Genomic DNA, 19,966 nt, shown 5'->3' with positions numbered 1-19,966 from the left:
GATTTTCATTACACAGTAATAACTGTAATTTATGGAGTACTGACCCTGTATTCAATACTTAACACATTTCATCTTAATTCTTCAAGTAATTTTATAATTTTATAATTCTTCAAAAATTTTATAATTTTATATTTAACCCCCAGAGGGATTAAATATCTCAATCCTGAGTTCACATGGGTTCCCATGCCTACAAAGTTGAAGAGCTAGAACCATGTTACCATGTTGAGCTCAGTCCAAATCTAATAATTTGTATCATTTTCCACTATGTAGATCTATGTAAAGGTATAATCCTGGAGAAGTCACGTTCTTTGCAAAACATGGTTCTATTAGCTAATTCACAGCAGTTTTAACAGTATACATTAAATTATTATGACAATGTTTATTTAGAAATATAAATAAAAGACATTACCTGCCTACATATCATTCACATTTTAGCTAGAAAACATATATAATAATTAGTAATGGACTGTAATAAAAGGGTAAAAAGGGTAAAGAAGAACTCATTAGAGGGGAAATTAATTCTACTGGGAGGGAAAGAGGAGGGTTCAAAAAAAGAACAAGAATAAATAAATAGGAAACAAAAGTATTCTTTCAGGGGACAAAAATGTTTAGTGCTTCCATGGGATAAGGGTGGGCAAAGAAGACATGACAGGGAGAAAGGATTGTTGTACTGGGGGAAGTAGGCCATGAGGGGTTTGCTTGCCTTTCTTCTATACTACTTTCTAGAGAAGAGAGCTTCAAACTCTAATCATCTATTTAAAAGCCTAATTTATACCATTCAATGTTCCCATAAGTCTTTATTCATTTTGTGATTTTAAAAATCAAATGAAGTGTAAAGTGAAAAGCAAAATAAGTCTTAGAAATAAAATGGCTTCTATTCTCCCTTAGTAACAACCAGGATAGTAAGCAACAGCTAATTTGGCGGTGAAATTCCAAAATAGTATGGATCTTTAAAACTAAATCCATTCATCATGAAACACCGGAAGAATAAATGGAAAATCATTAGGTCAAAATATAAACAGGGATTTTTCTATTCTGAATGCATAGTATCCTTTTCATTAATAAAGACTACTGCAAATGCTATGCCTATTGTTTTATTCTATCATAATCAGTGTTTTCACTCCGGGCTCAGGCAAAAGGGGTTTTGTGGGGCTGTGTGTCATGGGCACATTTTGATTATTTGATGGCGAGAGCAGTCTGGGAAACAGGTAAAAATGGAGTTTGGTTCAACATTTTCCTATTGCTGTTTCTTGTGTTTGCATATGTCATCTACATTTCTACTGTATCAGTGTTCATAGTTTTATGTAGCAGTCAGAGACACCTGGGGTAAACTTAGAGTGCACTGCACAGCACTGGTGCCTGTGGCTACTCATAAATAACACTTTATGATGATAGGATATTAAATACTGTAGTGGGACAAAGAGAGAACTGAAAAATTATGGAGCATATTAAATCAAACTGGTATAGTTAGTTATCTTTCAACAGTAATATAACATTTTAATAATGAGTATAACAAATGACCCCTATCCTTTCAGAAAGTGATGAATCAGAAATCTAACCCCTTCATTTATCTTAAAGGAACAAAACAGGAGATGATTTTGCTTCTGAAATACATAGCTTTTCTATTTGATTAACTATGTATTTTAAGTCTTTTGCACATCCCAATAAGTTCCTATGAATTCAAAGGGCCCTGGGATTAATACATTTCCTCCCTTTGATGTTGATAAGGCCACACCGATTTTTTAACTACGTGAAAATGCAAAACGTAAGTCGTATCATATTTTGGCAGTAGTCAAAGTGGATAACAAACCACACTTCAGAAGGCACAGATTGAGTTAGGTTGCCTTGAAGGGAGACCTGACTGCTGTGTACTGTGAAGTTAAAAGAGGAACATCTCATACTGTCAAAGACAAGAGGGCTGTGTGAACTGCAAGCTCAAAAGCCTCGCAGTAATCCCAACCACATGCCAAGTCTCAGAAAGTGGGGCAGTGTCTCCTTTGGAGATGGGAAAAAAACACTCCAAGGTATGCAAAGCTGACAACTCTCCACAAGAGATGAATGAGCCATGGACTGCTTTCTTCCTTCAAATAGCTGTTCAAATGCTCTGCAAGGCTTCTTCATTAGCTAAATAAATACCTTTGAGAGCATTTTTTATTTGTCCAGAGCAGACTGAAAGTAGCAATTTCCAGGAGTCTTTAGGAGGTCAGGAACATCCAAGGTTATATTTATGTTACTCCAAAAAATACACATAACATTTTTGTTAAACTTGCTCTTTTGAAAACTGAGTATGGTGTGCTATACCTAAAAAAAAAAAAAAAAAAAAAAAAAAAGAAAAAAGAAGTGAATATGCCAAACCTAAAATATGGAGTGTTCTCCTTCGTGTTGTCATTCTGACATTTCATTCTTGGTCACTCCAAACCCCAATTCACTAATATACTCAATGCCTGACTCACTTCACTTCATTGTTTGCTGAGAACAGGTTGTATAACAGGCAAAGATTGAAGGTCAGGTTTATGGATTAAAACCCATAACAATGAAGTCTCTATTAAGCCAAAGTAACTACTCCCATGTGGTTTAATCCACCTGGAACTTCTCTAGATGGAGTGATTCTGATAGAAATGAGCACCATTACAAGATTTAAGCAAAACATAAATATTACTAAATGTGCTATAATTTTAATATTGAAGTGATCACATTCACAAGTTAAATATCACTACATCTACACATTCCCTCCATTTCCTCTCAGAGCCACATATAGTGGTTTTCCAACTGAATTTTCTCAATTATTACACCATAATTTTTGTCATCCAAATTAAAAAAAAATCTGTTTTTTTCTGTTCTCCTCCTTTAAATAAATCCATGCTGGTCCAAAAAATTGCTGACTGAATTACTAATGCAGCAGGGCTAATTATCACACATCACAGTTCAAAAGAACAGCCTCTTAGAAATGGTAGGTAATGTTCAACAAGATGATTTCTTAAGTTTACCAGTCAAGTAAGAGTGCCTTTTGTTAGTAAATTGTAGTCAGATGTTATCAAGGTCTCCATTGGTTGACCTTCTTTTCTGACTTCTTGATGAAAAAGTCTTAAGCTATACTGGTATCTGGAATTTGAGAAAAGGATGAAAACAGCAGTCTCTCTTCCCAGGTGAAAATTATCAAATGATACCAAATTTTACATATATTTTTGTAGTGATAAAACATATCACTCCATTTTAACGTTGGTTTGTCACCTTGGTTTGGCCAGTATAACAATTATTCTGCAGGGGAAAAATATTCCTCAGCAAACAAACAACAACAGTCACACCACATCCACCAGGAAATCTGTGTCAGAGTTTGGGGAAATTTGTTATTTTAAAATCTCAGTGTATCTTGTTGATCATGTCAATCATTCACCATTTCTTTAGATATGTAACCTTGTTTCAACCATGACCAACTGCAGAGATGGGAGATGGTGGAGTGGATAGATAACCCTAAAGTTTCCATACAAAGGCAATCTTAACTGCTGCTTCCTGTGGCAGTTTCTTAATCTGAGGAAGCTCCCAGCCATGCCTCTCCAGGGCTCCCTGCTTAAACTCTCCAGCAGCTGCTCCTTTCAGCAATGAATGACTCCAGTCAGCAGACAAGCCCAGCAATTATAGCCTCCTACAGCTGCTCTCCAAGAGCCGCATTGCTTCTCACATGCTCAAACAACCTCCAACAACATCTTGATCTCCTAGGAGCTGTGCATTTGAGCATTTCTTTGTCAGCACTACTTCTAAAGGAGGTCTTATGGAGATGTTCTAATGGAGCCATTCCTCCAGTACAAAGAGCTGGTACTGTTCCCAAGTCGCCAATGCCCGGATCCCCATTCCACCTTATGAAACAAGACAACGTGGCATCATACTTCCAACTGCTTCCTTAGCTCTGCTAATTCTTAAAGCAACTTCTCATTCAGCTTTGAATGATTTATTATATACACTAAGAATAACTTCCAAGTAGTTTCTTATAGTTAACCATCACTACCTGCTTTATATAATCAGACTTCAAGCTCCTTTCCCTACCTACTGCTTCACTCCAAAAGTTTGCTATGATCCTCCAGAAAAGAGGAACAGTGCCTCTGCGTGTATGTGAACATTGCATATACATCTGCCAAGACCCTAACTCATTTGCCTCATGTCACTATTTCTCCAATGGTTTGTAAGTTACTTGAAGGTAATTTCAATTTGTGGAACTTTGCTTTCCTAATATCTAGAACAATGTTCAGCACAAGGTATAATCTTAAAGAATGTGGTCTAGGTTGCGTGACATTTAGTGTCCAAATCAGGTAACTGGTTTACCGGAAAAGAGTCCCAAATTGTTCTTCATTAGTTTCCCCACAAACCACCAAGCACAGCTAAAAAAAATCAAGGTCTAAAAGATTATAGGACAACTCATAGCTCCCAGGGTAAATACACCTCCTCAGCTCTACAGCGGTTTTTAGGTTATTTTTTCTTAAAGTTGCAGTTTGTGTAGATAATGAAAGACTAGTGTTTTGCGCTCATGCCATTGAGTATCTGTAGTTCTAATATTCATTAATAATGCAACTGAAACAATGATAATTGCACCCACAAAGCTAATAAAGAGAAGCCCAAGGCTCACGTAAATGCCAGGATTTAATAATTATGCATACTTTTATCTTTTTCCCTAATTTATCTTACTTCTCAATAATTAGTTTAGTAAATTTGAGATATATGTGCAATTAATTTTAAAATTTATTTTAAAATTTGCACTTTATAGTTAGGAATGAGATTTTGTTTTCCCAGAATGTAAAGTGATAATTACCATTATGTAAAATGGTTGCCTGTATAGAGGATGTAGCTTAAAACATGCCATTTTAGAGCATTTACAAGTAGAAAACACTTGAAATATTAGGGAAAAGTCTTCATCAAATGTGATCCAGTCAAGAAAAATAGAAACCAATCTAAGTTTTTCAAATAAATATTCATCATAGAGGATTATTTACATAGTAAATGAAGGACCAAGAAGTCAAAGCAGGTGAAGATGAGGAAATGCAAAGATTTCTAACAAGAAGCTACTAGGTATTTTATGGGTATCTTCACCAGAGCCTAGAGATCAGGTTTGTTCATCAGGAGTTACAGCAACTCCATGGGGCTCCCCAGTCTATGCTGAGCCAGTCAGAGGATGGACTGTTGTAGGGACAGGAAAGGCCACTAAGCAGGTTTTCTGATCCAGCAGACCGGGTAAAGGAGGAGTCCTGGAGCCCTCAGTGGCTTTTGCAGGTTTTTTATTGCAATTTACCAGGCATATGGCAGGCAGGGGTGCTGGGGGGCTGGGAGGCCTGCCAGCCTCCCAGTCCCCAGCAAGTCTTCACTTTTTCTGGGCTCTCCGGCCTCTCTCTGCTTCTCGGCTCTGGGCTTCTCTGCTTCTTTCTCGGCTTCTGCTCCTGCCGGCATACCCGTGACGCCACCCTTAAAAGCCGTCTTAGCCCAGGTGAATCCCATCTACATATGCCCACACCCTACTCCAGGTGCCCACCCTCAGGCATGCATTCGGGACCCCAGAGTTCTGTCATCTATCCTCATGGCATGAGGGCAGAAAAGCCCGATACATTTTACCTTACCCTACAACTGTCCAGTAGAACCTCGACAGTGAGGAGAAAGTTCTTCCAGGAGATACTGCTTATAGCAACAAAAAAGGGAGAACTAGCCCGATCTCCCTCCCTCCTTCTCAGATGTCTTGCTAGTCTTTCCCACTGGATGAATCCTGCCAGAAAGCAGAAAACAAAGCATCCAGCAAACACATCTGTAGGGGTCAGCCATTGCCTTGTTACAAAGCATAGCAAAAGAGGTACACAGAATGGTTCTGAGATCAAATAGGCAAAACGATTGCCATTAAATCTTTTCCTTAATTGTATGTAGTGATTAGTTTCCAATATAATATAGACTCTGTTCCTATTATTGTAGCTCAAAACCTCAACAGTGTTATACATTTATTTTATATTTTTACATGGAATTTCTCCAGAGGAAGGAAGAATATTTAATTTTATTAATATTTTACAGATTAACTTTATTGTCTATAGTCTTAAATAAAGATCACTTGGAATCATTGAAAAAAAACTTTAATCATATCCTATTCAAAGAAAGAGGGAAGGATCTATCTGTACATGTACAAGTACTTTTTAAATTAAATCAAATTAATCCTAGATGTCCTTTTAAAATGGACTACTTTTGAATGAAAGCAGAAAGAGGGAAAACAATACACATATCTTGCCTAACTGGACTGATAAATAGCTCTGAAATCTGTCCCTCCACAAGCCATTTTAAAACATGTTCATGGGCACACATGCTCAAGTAAAAAACTTGAAAGTATGAGTAAAATATCTGAGCATTAGGGCCTCCCCTGGTGGCGCAGCGGTTGAGCACTGCGTTGCGAAGCTGCCTGCAGCCTCTGCAGCACTGGTTTGATCCCCGGCTGCTCCCCGGCCGCCAGCGAGGGTCCCACATGGTGCGCAGACATCTCCTGCCACGCCTGCTGCTCCCCTCAGCAGTGTATTTTGTCAGTCTGCCTGTTCTATTCCCCACTCTGCCTCTGGTGAATTCTCCCACCCTCCCACGCTTCTGACTGTACCCAGTGCTTGTATAAATCTTTAAAAAAAAATCTGAGCATTAAGTTTAATTGTCTTATTCTCTGTCCTATAATAGGGTGGCCCCAGGAAAAGGGGAGGTTCCAGGTTCCCTGCCCCATCCAAGGGAGGGTGGTGCTGAGCGGGAAGGAGAAGAAGCTGGAGAGGAGACTGGAGAAGAAAGATGAAAGGATGGCGAGCAAGAAGGAGATCTGAAGGAGGCACAAGGAGCAGAGAGACATGTGAAGAAACTACATTTGCTTCTTGGTCCTGGACTGGTGGAAACAGATGTGGGTGAGAGAACTGTGAGGACGTTAACAATGGCAGCTTTTATCTTGGTTTTAATTTTGCTCTTTTGTCTGGCTACTTCTGACCCTTTTCTATGGGTCTGTGCCAGAAGGTGCTTTAGACTTGTGGTAGGCTTTCAGCCCTTGCTTTGGGTCAACTCTACTTGTGTCATTTTTTTCATTTTTTAAAAAAAAATTATTTATTTATACATACAACAGCTGGGGTACAGGCCAGAGGTGCGAGGGTAAGAGGATTCACCAGAGACAGAGTAGGGAGCAGAACAGGTAGACTGACTGAAATATACTGATGAGGGGAGCAGTGGGAGAGACAGGGGAGGTCTGCTGCCCTGTATGGCCTATTTGGGTTGCTCCCTGGCTGGCTGGAGATCAAACTTGTGCTGCAGAAGCAACAGATAGCTTCATAGTGCGTGCTTAACCTCCTGCACCACCAGGGAGGCCCATGGGCTAACCCTGTTTGGCTGGACATTTACCCACAAGGGGACTGGTAACTTTGGTTGCTTGATTTAGAAACTATATTCTTTGTCTTTCCTGTATTGCATACTAATTGTATTAAAGTTCCTTTCCATTAAAGGTCTTCTATGTTTTGTCTTGATGCAGCAGATGGAAGAAACAATTTAGAGAAGGCAGGTTTGGGGGTTCTGGGTTGCCCCCTCCCTGTCCTGTAATGGTCCTTTTAAAACGTTAAACCCTTACTTGCATTTGCCATTATGAAGTCATGGCTATAATATTTGTAGCTAACTCTGGTCTATAGAAAGTATATTTTTTCCTCAAAATAACAGTGCTAGGAGAAAAATTTATTTGTTGCAGAATGCTGGTATCCAATATATTATTTTTTCACTACAACATGGTCAATCACTATTCTGCATTTGTGAGGACATGGGGATTAGCAGAGGATAAGGATGGTATGACCTGGAATGAAAATAAGCAACCTAAATCAGGAATGCCTAACTAATCCTTTTAATTTAAAAAAAAATTCTTATGTCAGCATTCCTGGTGTTATGCCCTAAAGATAACATCAACATATTAAGTCACAGCTTAAGCAAAGTGACTGGCATGAAGCCAGGGAGAAAGAAGTGCACACATACACAACCAATCAATTTTGAGTCCCTAATATTTGACAGCATAGCCGAGGATATCTGAGAGTCAAAAAGGATTAAGACCCAGTCCTTACCCAAGGGATTCATTGAGAATCTTATTTTGAGCCCACATATATAGTTTTGGGATTCTTAGCATTAAACTCATGTAAAGAAGTTTGTAAAATACAAAAGGTATGTATGTTTTTGAGACCACATTCATGACCACAAAATGTTTAAGAACCACCGATCTAGATGCAAACCTACCATGGGGGTCCATAAGCTCTGAGGGGCCAGTGCTTCTTTTTCTGAGTTTCTTTACTCCTCTTGTTAGATCACTAATCAGAAGATGCAGAGGGATGGAAGGTGAAGTGGTGTGGCACAGAGACATTGCAAGATGTAGTTTCTCTGAATCTGTGAATTGAACTTTGCCATTGGTTTTAATTGTGCCCATTTTTCTCTTGGCAATCACTAATGAATTCTTACTGTTTTAATACAAATCATAATATAAACAATATCATTAGCAGATTCAAATTTCCTTCTCTGCTAAATTTTATCTTTGCCCTCTATAATGGCTATAAGGAGTATGACATTTAGAACTTCGTTAATGAAAAAAGCAAAATCAAATTGCTATCGTAATTTCTTAACTGTATACATACTTTGGGGATGAAAACAGTAGAATTACTTCACAGAGAAAATCCTATTGCAATGATTTCTAAGGAGAAGACAAATTATTTCATCTGACTTAGATTTTATTTGCAGAGTTTCTCAAAATAAGTGGACCAGCTAAAGCTTGGTAATCTTTTATTTATAGAGAGATTTCCATACTGGTAATGTACATTGCATTGAAAGTTGACATGCATTACGCAGTTACTCTCTTTGTTTGTTTAGGAAAAATAAAGATACTTCAAGACAGGAAACAAATATAACTATTCTGAAAAGCAACATAAAAAACAAAACTTGGGGACTCCCTGGTGGCCCAAGGGGTTAAGATGTGGCCTAGGAAGCCATCTGCAGCCACTGCAGCAAGAGTTCGATCCCCTGCCAAGGAGGTAACCCACGTGTCACAGAAGACCTTTCCTGACTGACTCACTTACTGCTCCCCTCAGCTGTGTATTTTCAGTCAATCCATCTATTCTGTTACCCACTCTGTCTCTGGTGAATCCTCTCACACACGCCCCATACCTCTCACCTGTACCCCAGTTCTTGTGTGCATAAATAAATTTTTAAAAATCTTAAAAAAAAAACAAAAACATACTTACTAATAGGAAAACAAAAGTATGATCATCATGTTCTTTAAGATACTTATCAAACTATATACTTCAAAAACTAGAACATCCACTAATTGTTGAAGGAACTTCTAAAGGGCAGCCTATCTTGCTTAAATGGTCCATAACATCAAATCACATTTTGAATTGTACTGCCTTCATCACAAAATGAATAATATTGTTCCTCTCTTATACTTTCATTCTCAGGTACCCTTCTTTTTAAAGATTTATTTATGTATTTATTTTATTTATTTATACAAGAACCGGGGTACAGACCAGATGCACGGGAAGGTGAGAGGATTCACCACAGACAGAGCGGGGAACAGAACAGGCAGACTGACGAAACACACTGCTGAGGGGAGCAGCGGGCAACACAGGAGAGGTCTCTCACACCATGGGGGAACCTTGCCAGCCAGCTAGGATCAAACTGGTGCTGCAGAGGCTGCGGGCAGCTTCACAGCGCAGCACTCAACTGCCTGTGCCACCAGGGGAGTCCCCTCAGACACCTTTTTATGTTATACTGATCAACATAATTCAAAACTTAAAACAGGGCAGGATTGTTCTTCAGTGACATTGGCCACAAATTACCCAACTCTTTGATTTCATTGTCCCTCTCCCACCATCCCTCAAAAAATTTTACAACCCTTTTGTAAAACAGAGACACTAAAATCGAACCTTCCTTGCAGGCACAATTCACTAGTTAGTAAAGATGCTTACTTCAATCTCAATATTGTTCTCTTTGCTATAACCAGCTCACAAAGTTTAGCAGTGCTCATGAAAGTTCCATCAACTCTGAAGTGCCTTCTACTGAGGTGGACGCAGCAGAAAGTCATCAGTGTTCAAAATCTATCAACTTTATTTTACTTGTTTTTTCCACCTTTCTCTCATTGGCAAATAAATGACAGCACATTAAACAAGTTTAAGAAAATGCCAACAACTAATTCATTCCCTCTGTGCATAGTAGGCATGACCTCGGTCTTTATCATTTCTTGTGTTTTAGATAATGTCCAAAAACTGAGTTTCTATAGATAATATTGATTTCATCCACAAGTACAAAGCTTGAATAAAATGGAGTTGGAGCTATAAAAAGGGCCTTCTACCAAGTTATCAATAAATTAAGACAATGACTATTTTGTCATTTATGGGCTCTGTAAAATTCTTCCTAGTATTGATCATTTTTCTTTGGTTTCATTTTATAGGTTGTTCAAAGGTTTTAAATTTTTACGGTTGTAGGACAATGTTAGAATTTTCTGATGTATGTGGTTTTTGACATCTTTGTGTATTATTATAGCCTTTCCCCCTTTTTCTGTGTTTTGAGGGAGGCAGGTCCATGTCCTGTAATACTGTGACACTGACCATCTGTTCACTTTGGAGCAGAAGTGTAATGTCTTTCTCCTGTGTGTTTTCATATTCATGAAAAGAATGAAAAGGTAATACTAGATTAAGATATACTATCCTTTAAAGTACATAGCTCTATATTTGTGGTCACATAAAATAACTGCTCTCTAAATGCACATTGGTAAATGTAATTTTGAAATACCTATATTTGAATTACTATTCAAAGACCCATTGAAGAAAAACAAATGTGGAGGTTTGACTCAGGAGAAGTACTAAAATTTACTTATAAATTAGGTAATAATCAGAAATCTTACTCTCTATTATTGATCTAGTAGTTTATTGAATTTGTTTAGTTTTGTTTTGAATTTTCATGTGCTCCAGATTATATGAACAGGTCTTATAAAGAATAATCCTAGAAATGAATGCTATGAGTACCATATGGAGACTGTTAAGATATTCCTTACATCTCACAGTGATTCTCTGAGATGAATCACAGTAGAAATGCTTCTCTAACCTGAGTCACAGGATTCTGGTACTTTAAAAAAAAAAAAAAAGGTAATCTGAAGGACCATGAAATGAATAATTGATATTGTTCTCTTGTGCACTGGGTTGCAAGAAATCTTAGAACTCAGGCCTCCCTGGTTGCGCAAGGGGTTAAGACGCAGCCTATGAAGATATCCACAGCCACTGCTAAACGAGTTCAATCCCTGGCCAGGGAGCAATTCACATGGCACAGCAGACCTCTCCTGTCTCGCCTGCTTCTCCCCTCAGCAGTGTCTTTGGTCTGTCTGCCTGTTCTGCTCCCCGCTCTGTCTCTGGTGAATCCTGAGATTCACCCCCCCACACCTCTGGCCTGTACCCTGGTTCTTGTATGCATAAATACATCTTTAAAAAAAATCTTAAAACTTAACATTTTTTCTTACAAGCTTTAAAAATATATAAAAATCGTGACAAGCTTTATGATCTGACCTTTCCTCTGACTGCATTCTACTCATCTGAGTTTATCTTTTGCCTGTTTTCTCTTATTTTCCTTGGTGTAATAAACACCTCTTTTAAGGCACTTTAAATCCCTTCCAACATAAAACTGATATTAATAATAATTGGTGTCTTTCTACATACAAAGATCTTCTCAAAATAATGGCTAAGCCCAATGCAAGGGTCTTACACTGTCATAGTTTGGGATATTTGAGAAGGAAACACTGAAATTAGAGTTTATAGTGCAAAGTATTTGTTAGAGAATATCAATATGATAAATCTCTGGAAAAGAAAGAGCAAGGAGTTAAGATGAAATCAAGAAGCTGAGCTGCTGTGTACCCTGTTCAATAGCCTCAGCTATCTCCAGAAAAACATGGAGATAGAAAAGACATCCATACAGAGTAAAAACTACATAGTTCTTGTATGTAAAAATTAGTTTGAAAGAACCTCAATGCAAATGCTATCCAAGTCTTATGGAATATTTTTCAACTTAAAATTTTCCCATTCAAATCAAAAGCAAATAATTACAGTGGATTTTTAAAATTTTTTGTCATCTAGTGTTTGGAGTTTATATGCATAGACCTTAGATTCTTCTGGTCTGAGTCCTACTCTTTCATACGAGAAAACTGGAGTATACAGAGACTTGATAATTACACTTTACATGTGGAAAAATTCAGGATTAGAACCCAGGTTTTTCAATTCCTATTCTAACATTTTTTCCTCCCCTATTGCGCCATTCACTAAAATTAACAGCTCCAGGAAATCAATAGCACCAACAAATTTCCCATGCACAATGTCTGTGTTGGCAAGATATCACTTTTATTATCCCTTTTCTGAAATGATTTTTTACAAAATAGCTCTCTGGAGTACATAGTTGAAACAATTAAAGATGAGCTTTGTTTTCACCAGCCAGTATACGTTTGACATCAGTGATTAATACAGTCTTCTCTCAGTTGCTAAGTTTCTTTATCTTGGTGAATAAAGGTTTGACAAATTGTTAGGGAAAGAACTTCAAAATCTATCAAGATAAACCTGGGAACCAGATACACTAGCAAATATAGAGCCTGAAGATTTGTGCACATTAGTTTATTTTTGTTCGTTGAGAGGAAATGTAGCTTAAGTGGGATGACTTTCTATGACATTTATTTAGCATTTTTTCCTGCCCCATCCTGTCCCCATATTTAGTTCTTGAACTGACTGACAAGCCTATTAATATATTCCCTGAAATTTATTAATGTAATTGGAAATCTGCCCACATGTCAATCAACTTCTAATAAGTAATTATGTTCATACATACTGTAAAATTAATAGGTTTTAATGTGACTCAACCACATGCTTTTAAAACAGTAAGATAAATTTTATTTTTCTGGCAGAACAAACTATCTTACTGATAAAACATTCAATAAATACATTCCTAAAATGCATTTCATAAAATGCTGCTAAAAGTTACCCATCATCAAGAGGCTAGCAAAGAACGAGTATCACAGAAAGGTGTGTGATAGTTTTAAAATATTGTACCATATTAAACAACCTATGAAATATTCAGTTATAAAGAAATCCTATTAAAAGTAAACATATGACTGTGCACAGCTTCTACACCCATAGTCTGTACCTAACATGGAACTATGGACCTGACTTAGAACAAGACAGAGAAAAAGAAAAGAGGGATATATTTAGTGTTTAAATTTTATGACTTAAACCTACAAGAAGCAAAACGTCCATATCTCAAATGCCTCAAAGACATTATTGTTCATGTGTACTTTTTCTCATGTAAAAACTCTTTGGTAGTCTTTGAGCTGGAAACTCAGGTCAAAGGGTGCTGAATAAAACTTGGATAACAGAAAGAATGTATTTTTGACTTGTTATCTCATGTCAGTTTTTGAACCCAAACTTCTGCCTTCTAGAAACTCTGGATAGTATCTGAATGAAGAAGTTCTTTGATGAATACTTAAGTATACTCTAATATGTTTTTAAATAAGAAACATCACTACAGTCTGTAATAAGAAAAACAGTGAGGAAATTTACTTATTTTAATTAATAATTACCTCCTTAAAAATAGTTAATTTGTAAATTTAATCTTTATCACTAAATTAAGAAATTTCTTAAAAATGAAGTTATGTTTGAATTTGTGTTTCCATTTATACAATAAAACAAAGTTTAATTAATATGTTTGTAGATCAACAATATTTTCTAGTTGTATACCATGCACCTAAATTAATAATTAGCACTGATTTCTTTGAAGAGTATAAACTCAGAGATAACACAGCTAACTTAATCAACTTTTTCTGTTAGGAATAAAGCATGCATTCACTGGCACCACATTATCAAGTAATATGTCATTAATTTTACTTAGAAATGTTGCAATGTCATTTTGAGTTTCATAGCACAATATTTCTATGCAACCACTTCATGATTAATCTACAAAGCATGAGTAAATAATATAAAAGGGAAAACACACTTTTTCCATTCTACTGGTATTATAAATGAATTTTTCTTTAAAAGTATTTGTGCTGGGGATAAATATGCTCTTACATTTTAGTATGCAAGAAAAATAATATGATTTGATGATTGTGTTTGCATTTGGAAGTTACAAGTTAGCTAGCAAGATTTATGATCTACTGAAAGTAAATCAAAGTACAAAGAATTATTTACCATAATTTTTCAATTACTCTATATTTAAATAAAGTAATTCAAGAAAACTGTTTCTTTTCATTGTGACTTGAATCGAAGCAAACAGAAGTTGGACTGCGACAGTCTTGGGAGGCTGGATGATCACTATTCATATTTTTATAAGTTCTAATGTTTTAATGTATCCATAAAGGATTATTAAATATTTTAATTTATTAATTATAGGTTCCCAAAGATTAATTGAAGATATGAAGAGATATATGCAGAAACATAAAGTGGTGTTAATGGATAATTTTTTATCTTGGTAATTGGGGATTTGTTTACCTATATAGCCATTGCACTTAATGGAATCTAAGAAAATAGATCCATAAAGACAATGACACATACCTTTCCACATTGTCAGTGCTGAGTCATTTCTAAGAACCATATAAATTATGGGAATGCATACCTTGCACAGTTAGATGCACTTGCATTGTTCTTGGTGTATGCTGAGTCTGAACAGAACACGTGTATGGGCCATCATCTGTCACATCCACATTCTGTATCTGAAGGCTGTAGTCCCTTTTATTCAATGTTGAAATTGAAACTCGAGGATCCACTGACCACTTATCACCTCCCGCAAAAATAATACTTGACCGGTTCAGCCAGGCACCCTTTGAAGCTCCATCTTCCAAATAACACCTACAAATTACCAGACACAAAACACTGTTAATCAAAATGAAAATAAGAGACAACATTATCTTCATTCTGAGTGTACTTCTATATACTGAATTATAGCACCATATCAAATACAAACATTGCACATAAATGCAGGAAACATGAACACACTGGTGCATCTTCCATTCCAAATGCAAATGTGAAAGGATACCTGCATGTGACTTTGTTTGTTTCATTATTTATAAAAGACAGAGAGATCTAATTCAAAATCAGTTTAAATCTTTTTTCATTCAGTCTGGGTGACAAATTTAAATGTGGTTAAATTTGTTCAAATAACAATTGCCAACATTAAAATATATATTTTCCTTTGAAAATATAAGTAAAAATAGGTCCCTGACTTAGCTAGTCTAACTTAATTCTTAATATAATGTACCAGATGCAGAAAGTATAGAATGATACTATATACATGTTTATTTTTAAAATTACCTGCTTTTGCAAAGTAGTAGGCCTGTACATAGAAACTATACCAAATTTTGCTGATATTATAATATTGTTGTAATTAAATGTAGCAGGGCTAATATAATACTTTTAGTAACAAATTCTTGCTGTCATTTCAATTAATTTGGCAATAGATTTTCCAGAAACCATTCATTTATCCAGCAAACATTTATGTAATACCACTATTTAAGGTATTGAGAACTTGATTTCTAAAACTTTGAGTCCAGTAAGGAAGACAATCAAATAAACCATTGAATACTACACAGAATTTTGTTTAAATAGGCCGCAAGGTACATGAGAGACAAAAGAGGGTTACTTGATCTGTAAAAGATATTGGAGGTATAGAGACAGATTTACTGGAGTAGAAAATGCCTGAGATAAAAAAAGATAAGTGCTAGAAGACAGAGCATTCCGGTTAGACAACCAGACAACATCAGGGAAAGATGAGAGACTGTGGGTGGTGGTGGGCAAACAACACTGGACTATAGGGTAGGAGGGATGAGAGATGAAATTGATACAAGCATAATGACAATTAATAGTTTTAAGGGCAAATTTGAAGACATTCACTCAAAGGTTTTATTCTATAACAAGGTTAAAAAATGTAGCTTTGCATGCAAAAGAGAGTCAATATTTAGAACCTAAGAAAGCTGTTGTCATATACCAGTGATTTTGCTGATGCCTGGAATTCTGTTTCATCTTGAAAGTGTTCTGATACAAATTAAAGACTAGTTCTTTTAAATGAGTACACAGCACAGCCACAGAATGAAAATACACATACATAGAAATAGTTTGACAGCATTTCTACAGAACACCTTGGGGGATTGTGCTCACTGTTTGAGATTGCTACAAAATTGCAAGTTGAATGCAACAGGGTAGGTCACTGCCAACTCTATGAAACCAATCAGTGGGTGAAAAAATAAGGAACAAGGTACATTGCAGAATCTAATTTGCAGTCAACATCACCACCTAGAGAATCTGAGTGAAAGGAAGTCATAAAGGTCATTATTAATTGAAAAGCTTTTCCTAGAATATTTAATGAACAAAATAAAGCTCTCTTTAATGACATAGTTAAACAATTATAGTATATTGGCATTCTCAATATGCAGAGAGAAGATGGGGTCATGCTTCCTATTTCACAAAATCCTATCTGTAGGGCATAAGGTAGAATACTGAAATACCACCACTAGGGTTACAATAATTTCAATGTGTATTTTAAATATCTGCAGTTATCAAGTGGTCATTATGTGACTTCTATCTTCATGGTCTTCACATATTATTATATCTGGTGCTGATAACAACCCTGTGGTGTATGAATTGTTACTGCCCAATTCATCACTAGAATATAAACAGAATGTTTAACTTAAATGACTTGCCCAAGTTACACTTTCATTAGGTGGCAAAATTGAATTTATAATCAAGTCTTATATTTCTACATTCAATGTCCTTTCCACCATAATTCAGATCAAAGACTTTCAAAATAGGTTCCTGAAATGGGATGATGATTAGAATGTTGCAGAAATTACTGCAAGTAATTTCTTATTTACTGAATGTGACCAACTGCTTAACCTGTCCTATTCTAAAGGAAGCAGAAAATTAATTATTAATGGACATTTTTACCATGAAAGTCCAATTTAGAATACTCTGTCTGGCATTTCCCTTTTCCTAGAGGCAGCAGAAGCTTTTTCTTTATTGTGGGTGTATCAGAAAGACCACAGAGAGTAACTAGCCTTTATATACTAATATCTTTCATAGATTGATCTTGGTTAAATTTCCTATACCTTATATACATACTTTACCACTGTTCAGGCATGTCAGGGGCCATCACAGAAGGATAAAATTTTAACTTCTTCATTACGGAAAATTAGAATAGAAGGCCATTATGTCTCCTCAACTTGGATAACCATCTTCCATGACTATTTTGGCTCGAAACCAAAACTTTTTAAGATATGTATTAGAAAGATCCTTAAACAAGACTCAGAAAAAGAAAAAAAAAACTTATCTCATTTGGATTCTGTAAAATCACTCTCACATTACTGATTTAGATCTTAAATTACCATTTTTAGAATTTTACAAATTGGGAATAGTAACAGCTAGATATGACTTTTTGAGTTACAAAATTATAAGACACTGATATAGAGTAAATGACATTTTAAGGTAACTATAAAATAATTATATGAAATAGATGATTATACAACATATGATTACTTGAGAATTAGGACTATGTCTTCTTTGTTCTCCACATTCACTCTGTATTTACTTCCTTTACAATCCCAAGTGATATGCCTGATATGTACGCTGTACTGACAAGGAATTCTAGAAGGAAGGAAGCTTTTGTGGCTGTGGCAGAGTTGGGGTGGGTGTGTGGAAGAAGAATGGGAATGGTGATGACAATTTGGTTTTGCATTCTGGGTACCACAATCTCTTTTAGAATCACGGGCCCTATAGAATTTATGATTTAGCAAGGATAATAAAGTTTATTCATAAGTAGCCATCATGCACATCAGGAAGCAAAAATATAGTAATTAAATTGTTGTTATAATTAGACTGTTGAGATTGTCTGAGACTCGGGCTTCTGTCCTTCACCCCTGTAGCCAGGTTCATTCTCCCCAAAAATCTAGAATGAACATTTTAGAGTTTACATCATATCATCCAAAACTTCATGTCTTCATATTTTACTCAGGAGGAAAAGAAACTAATCCTGATAGAGATAAGTGGTCCTATGTAATCTGGTCCCTTGCTGCTTTTCTGTCTTTTTCACCTACTACTGTTTTCCACTTTGCTCTAGGTTGTAGTCCTCTAGCTGTGCTTCCGACAAGTCAGGCACACTCTTATTCCAGAAGATTGTTTCTGCCTTTTTTTCACCTGGAACTTCCTTCCACCAGGATTCTACGTAACTCATACCCCATCTTTCATAGGTTATCACTGAATTACCTCATGTATTAAATAGTTAAAAACAAAAATTGCTCTTTCCAATACTCTGATTAGATACATTATCTATCTACTTCCCTATTTTCTGCCCATACCTGACAGAAGTTAAGATCCAGGGATTTGTCCACATGGTCACTTCTGTATATCCTAAGGATTTATACATGATAGACAATTAAAAAAAAATTTGTGCAGTGGATTAGTGAAATAAAAGAGTAACATATGTTTAGAAGAAGGGATAATATAGTAAAGTATACAAAAATTTCCACAGGGCAACCTAGTTGGAAAAGCAAACTTATGCCCACATAAACTCTGATAACAAATAATTAAGTGCAAAGATCTGTGGCAAAAATAACAGGTTTTGCATGATACAGAGGTTGAACAGAGCAACCTGCATCATTAGGTGGGGGGTGGGGGGGTGGGGAGACAAATTTTGTGAACAGAAAAAACTAGTGGGACCAGGCAGAAGAGGATTGAGCTCATAACTACTTGAAATAATTATAGCATTTGACTCTATATTGCAGGCACCAATTTAAGCAGATGCTTCTGTTTAGTATATGCTAGGCACTTTATATTTGTTATCCTATTTAACTCTCACATAACCCTAGGAGTCAAATACTTTATTGCTTTATCAATGAAGAAACGAAGGTACTAGAAGATTGCACCTTGACCAAACCAGTCTTCCTGCACTCTTCACCAAGGTGATAGGCTGCTGTACATTTTTAGAGTCAGAAAACAGTACAGAGGAGGGGTTCTCCTCAGTTAGAATGGAGGAATGAATGTGTGAGGGAGAGGTTGGTGAAGGGAAGGTGGTCAGATTGTTAATAGAATCAGGGTTAAATAACAGTTCTGGGGTCATAAACTTGGATCTTTATTCCTCTCTGGAATTCTTAATGCAATATTTTAATAGCTAGTCATCCTCGAATCCCTTTGAAGTATATGCAGTGATACAATCTGAATAAAAATGTTCAATAATGAATATGTCTCTTAATTGAGTATGACATGGCTTTACTTCAAAGTTTTTTTTTTCCACTTTAAAAAAATCTGCTAGACTACCTACTTTGTAGGAAGATGAGTGAAGCTTTTTCAAAAGTATACTCCTTAGCATATGCTGTACTAACACCATGCCAAATATCATGACAAATACTTCAATTTTCAGTCAATCATCTGGATGTTTTGGATATGTATTTCCAAACATCTGGTTTTTGGAAAATGTATGGAAAATAACCTGAACATTTTGCTTCATGATGGTTAATTAATATAAAGCCAGGTTTAAGATCATCAGTGCTCTTCTAATAGGAATGACATTGCTGCTCTAAATTCTTTTAAGAACTCCTTTATAAATGTTACTACACATCAGGTTCCTATTTTGGGAGCATAAAGTTTCTTTTGGTGAGCTGCTAGTTGATCAAACTGATGAAATAATTCTAACAGAGTCTCTGATACTATTTCCTGAGGTGATTAAGTCTGAAAGGTGGACAACAGAGAGTTTAGTGAAAATTAGCATATTTAGGTTGTTTATCATTTTTTAAAGCTCTACTAAGAAAAGTGCCCTTAGATGCTAGGGAATGATTTACCCCCTTTCATATCTCTAATTCTCTTTAATGCATTCCAAAAATTATAAGCCATAGCACCATTACCAGTACCCTACACAGCAGGAATTATTCAACTCAACGGAAAGAGACTAGCTTTTC

General features: G+C 36.1%; 1 protein-coding gene across 1 annotated transcript in view; it reads right to left on the bottom strand.

The window, feature by feature from the left end:
- NEGR1 (neuronal growth regulator 1) overlaps positions 1 to 19,966 on the bottom strand; it is a gene marked incomplete at its 3' end in the record, with an annotated part of 815,688 nt that overhangs the window by 449,548 nt on the left and 346,174 nt on the right. The window contains exon 2 of the mRNA XM_084242628.1: positions 14,641 to 14,873. Coding sequence (XP_084098754.1) covers positions 14,641 to 14,873 — 233 coding nt within the window. The remainder of the gene's footprint in view (positions 1 to 14,640; positions 14,874 to 19,966) is intronic.

The sequence above is a fragment of the Talpa europaea genome, assembly GCF_964194135.1.
Source record: "Talpa europaea genome assembly, chromosome: 9".
Classification (NCBI taxonomy): Eukaryota; Metazoa; Chordata; class Mammalia; order Eulipotyphla; family Talpidae; genus Talpa; species Talpa europaea.
This window is presented reverse-complemented; position numbering and strand designations above follow the sequence as displayed.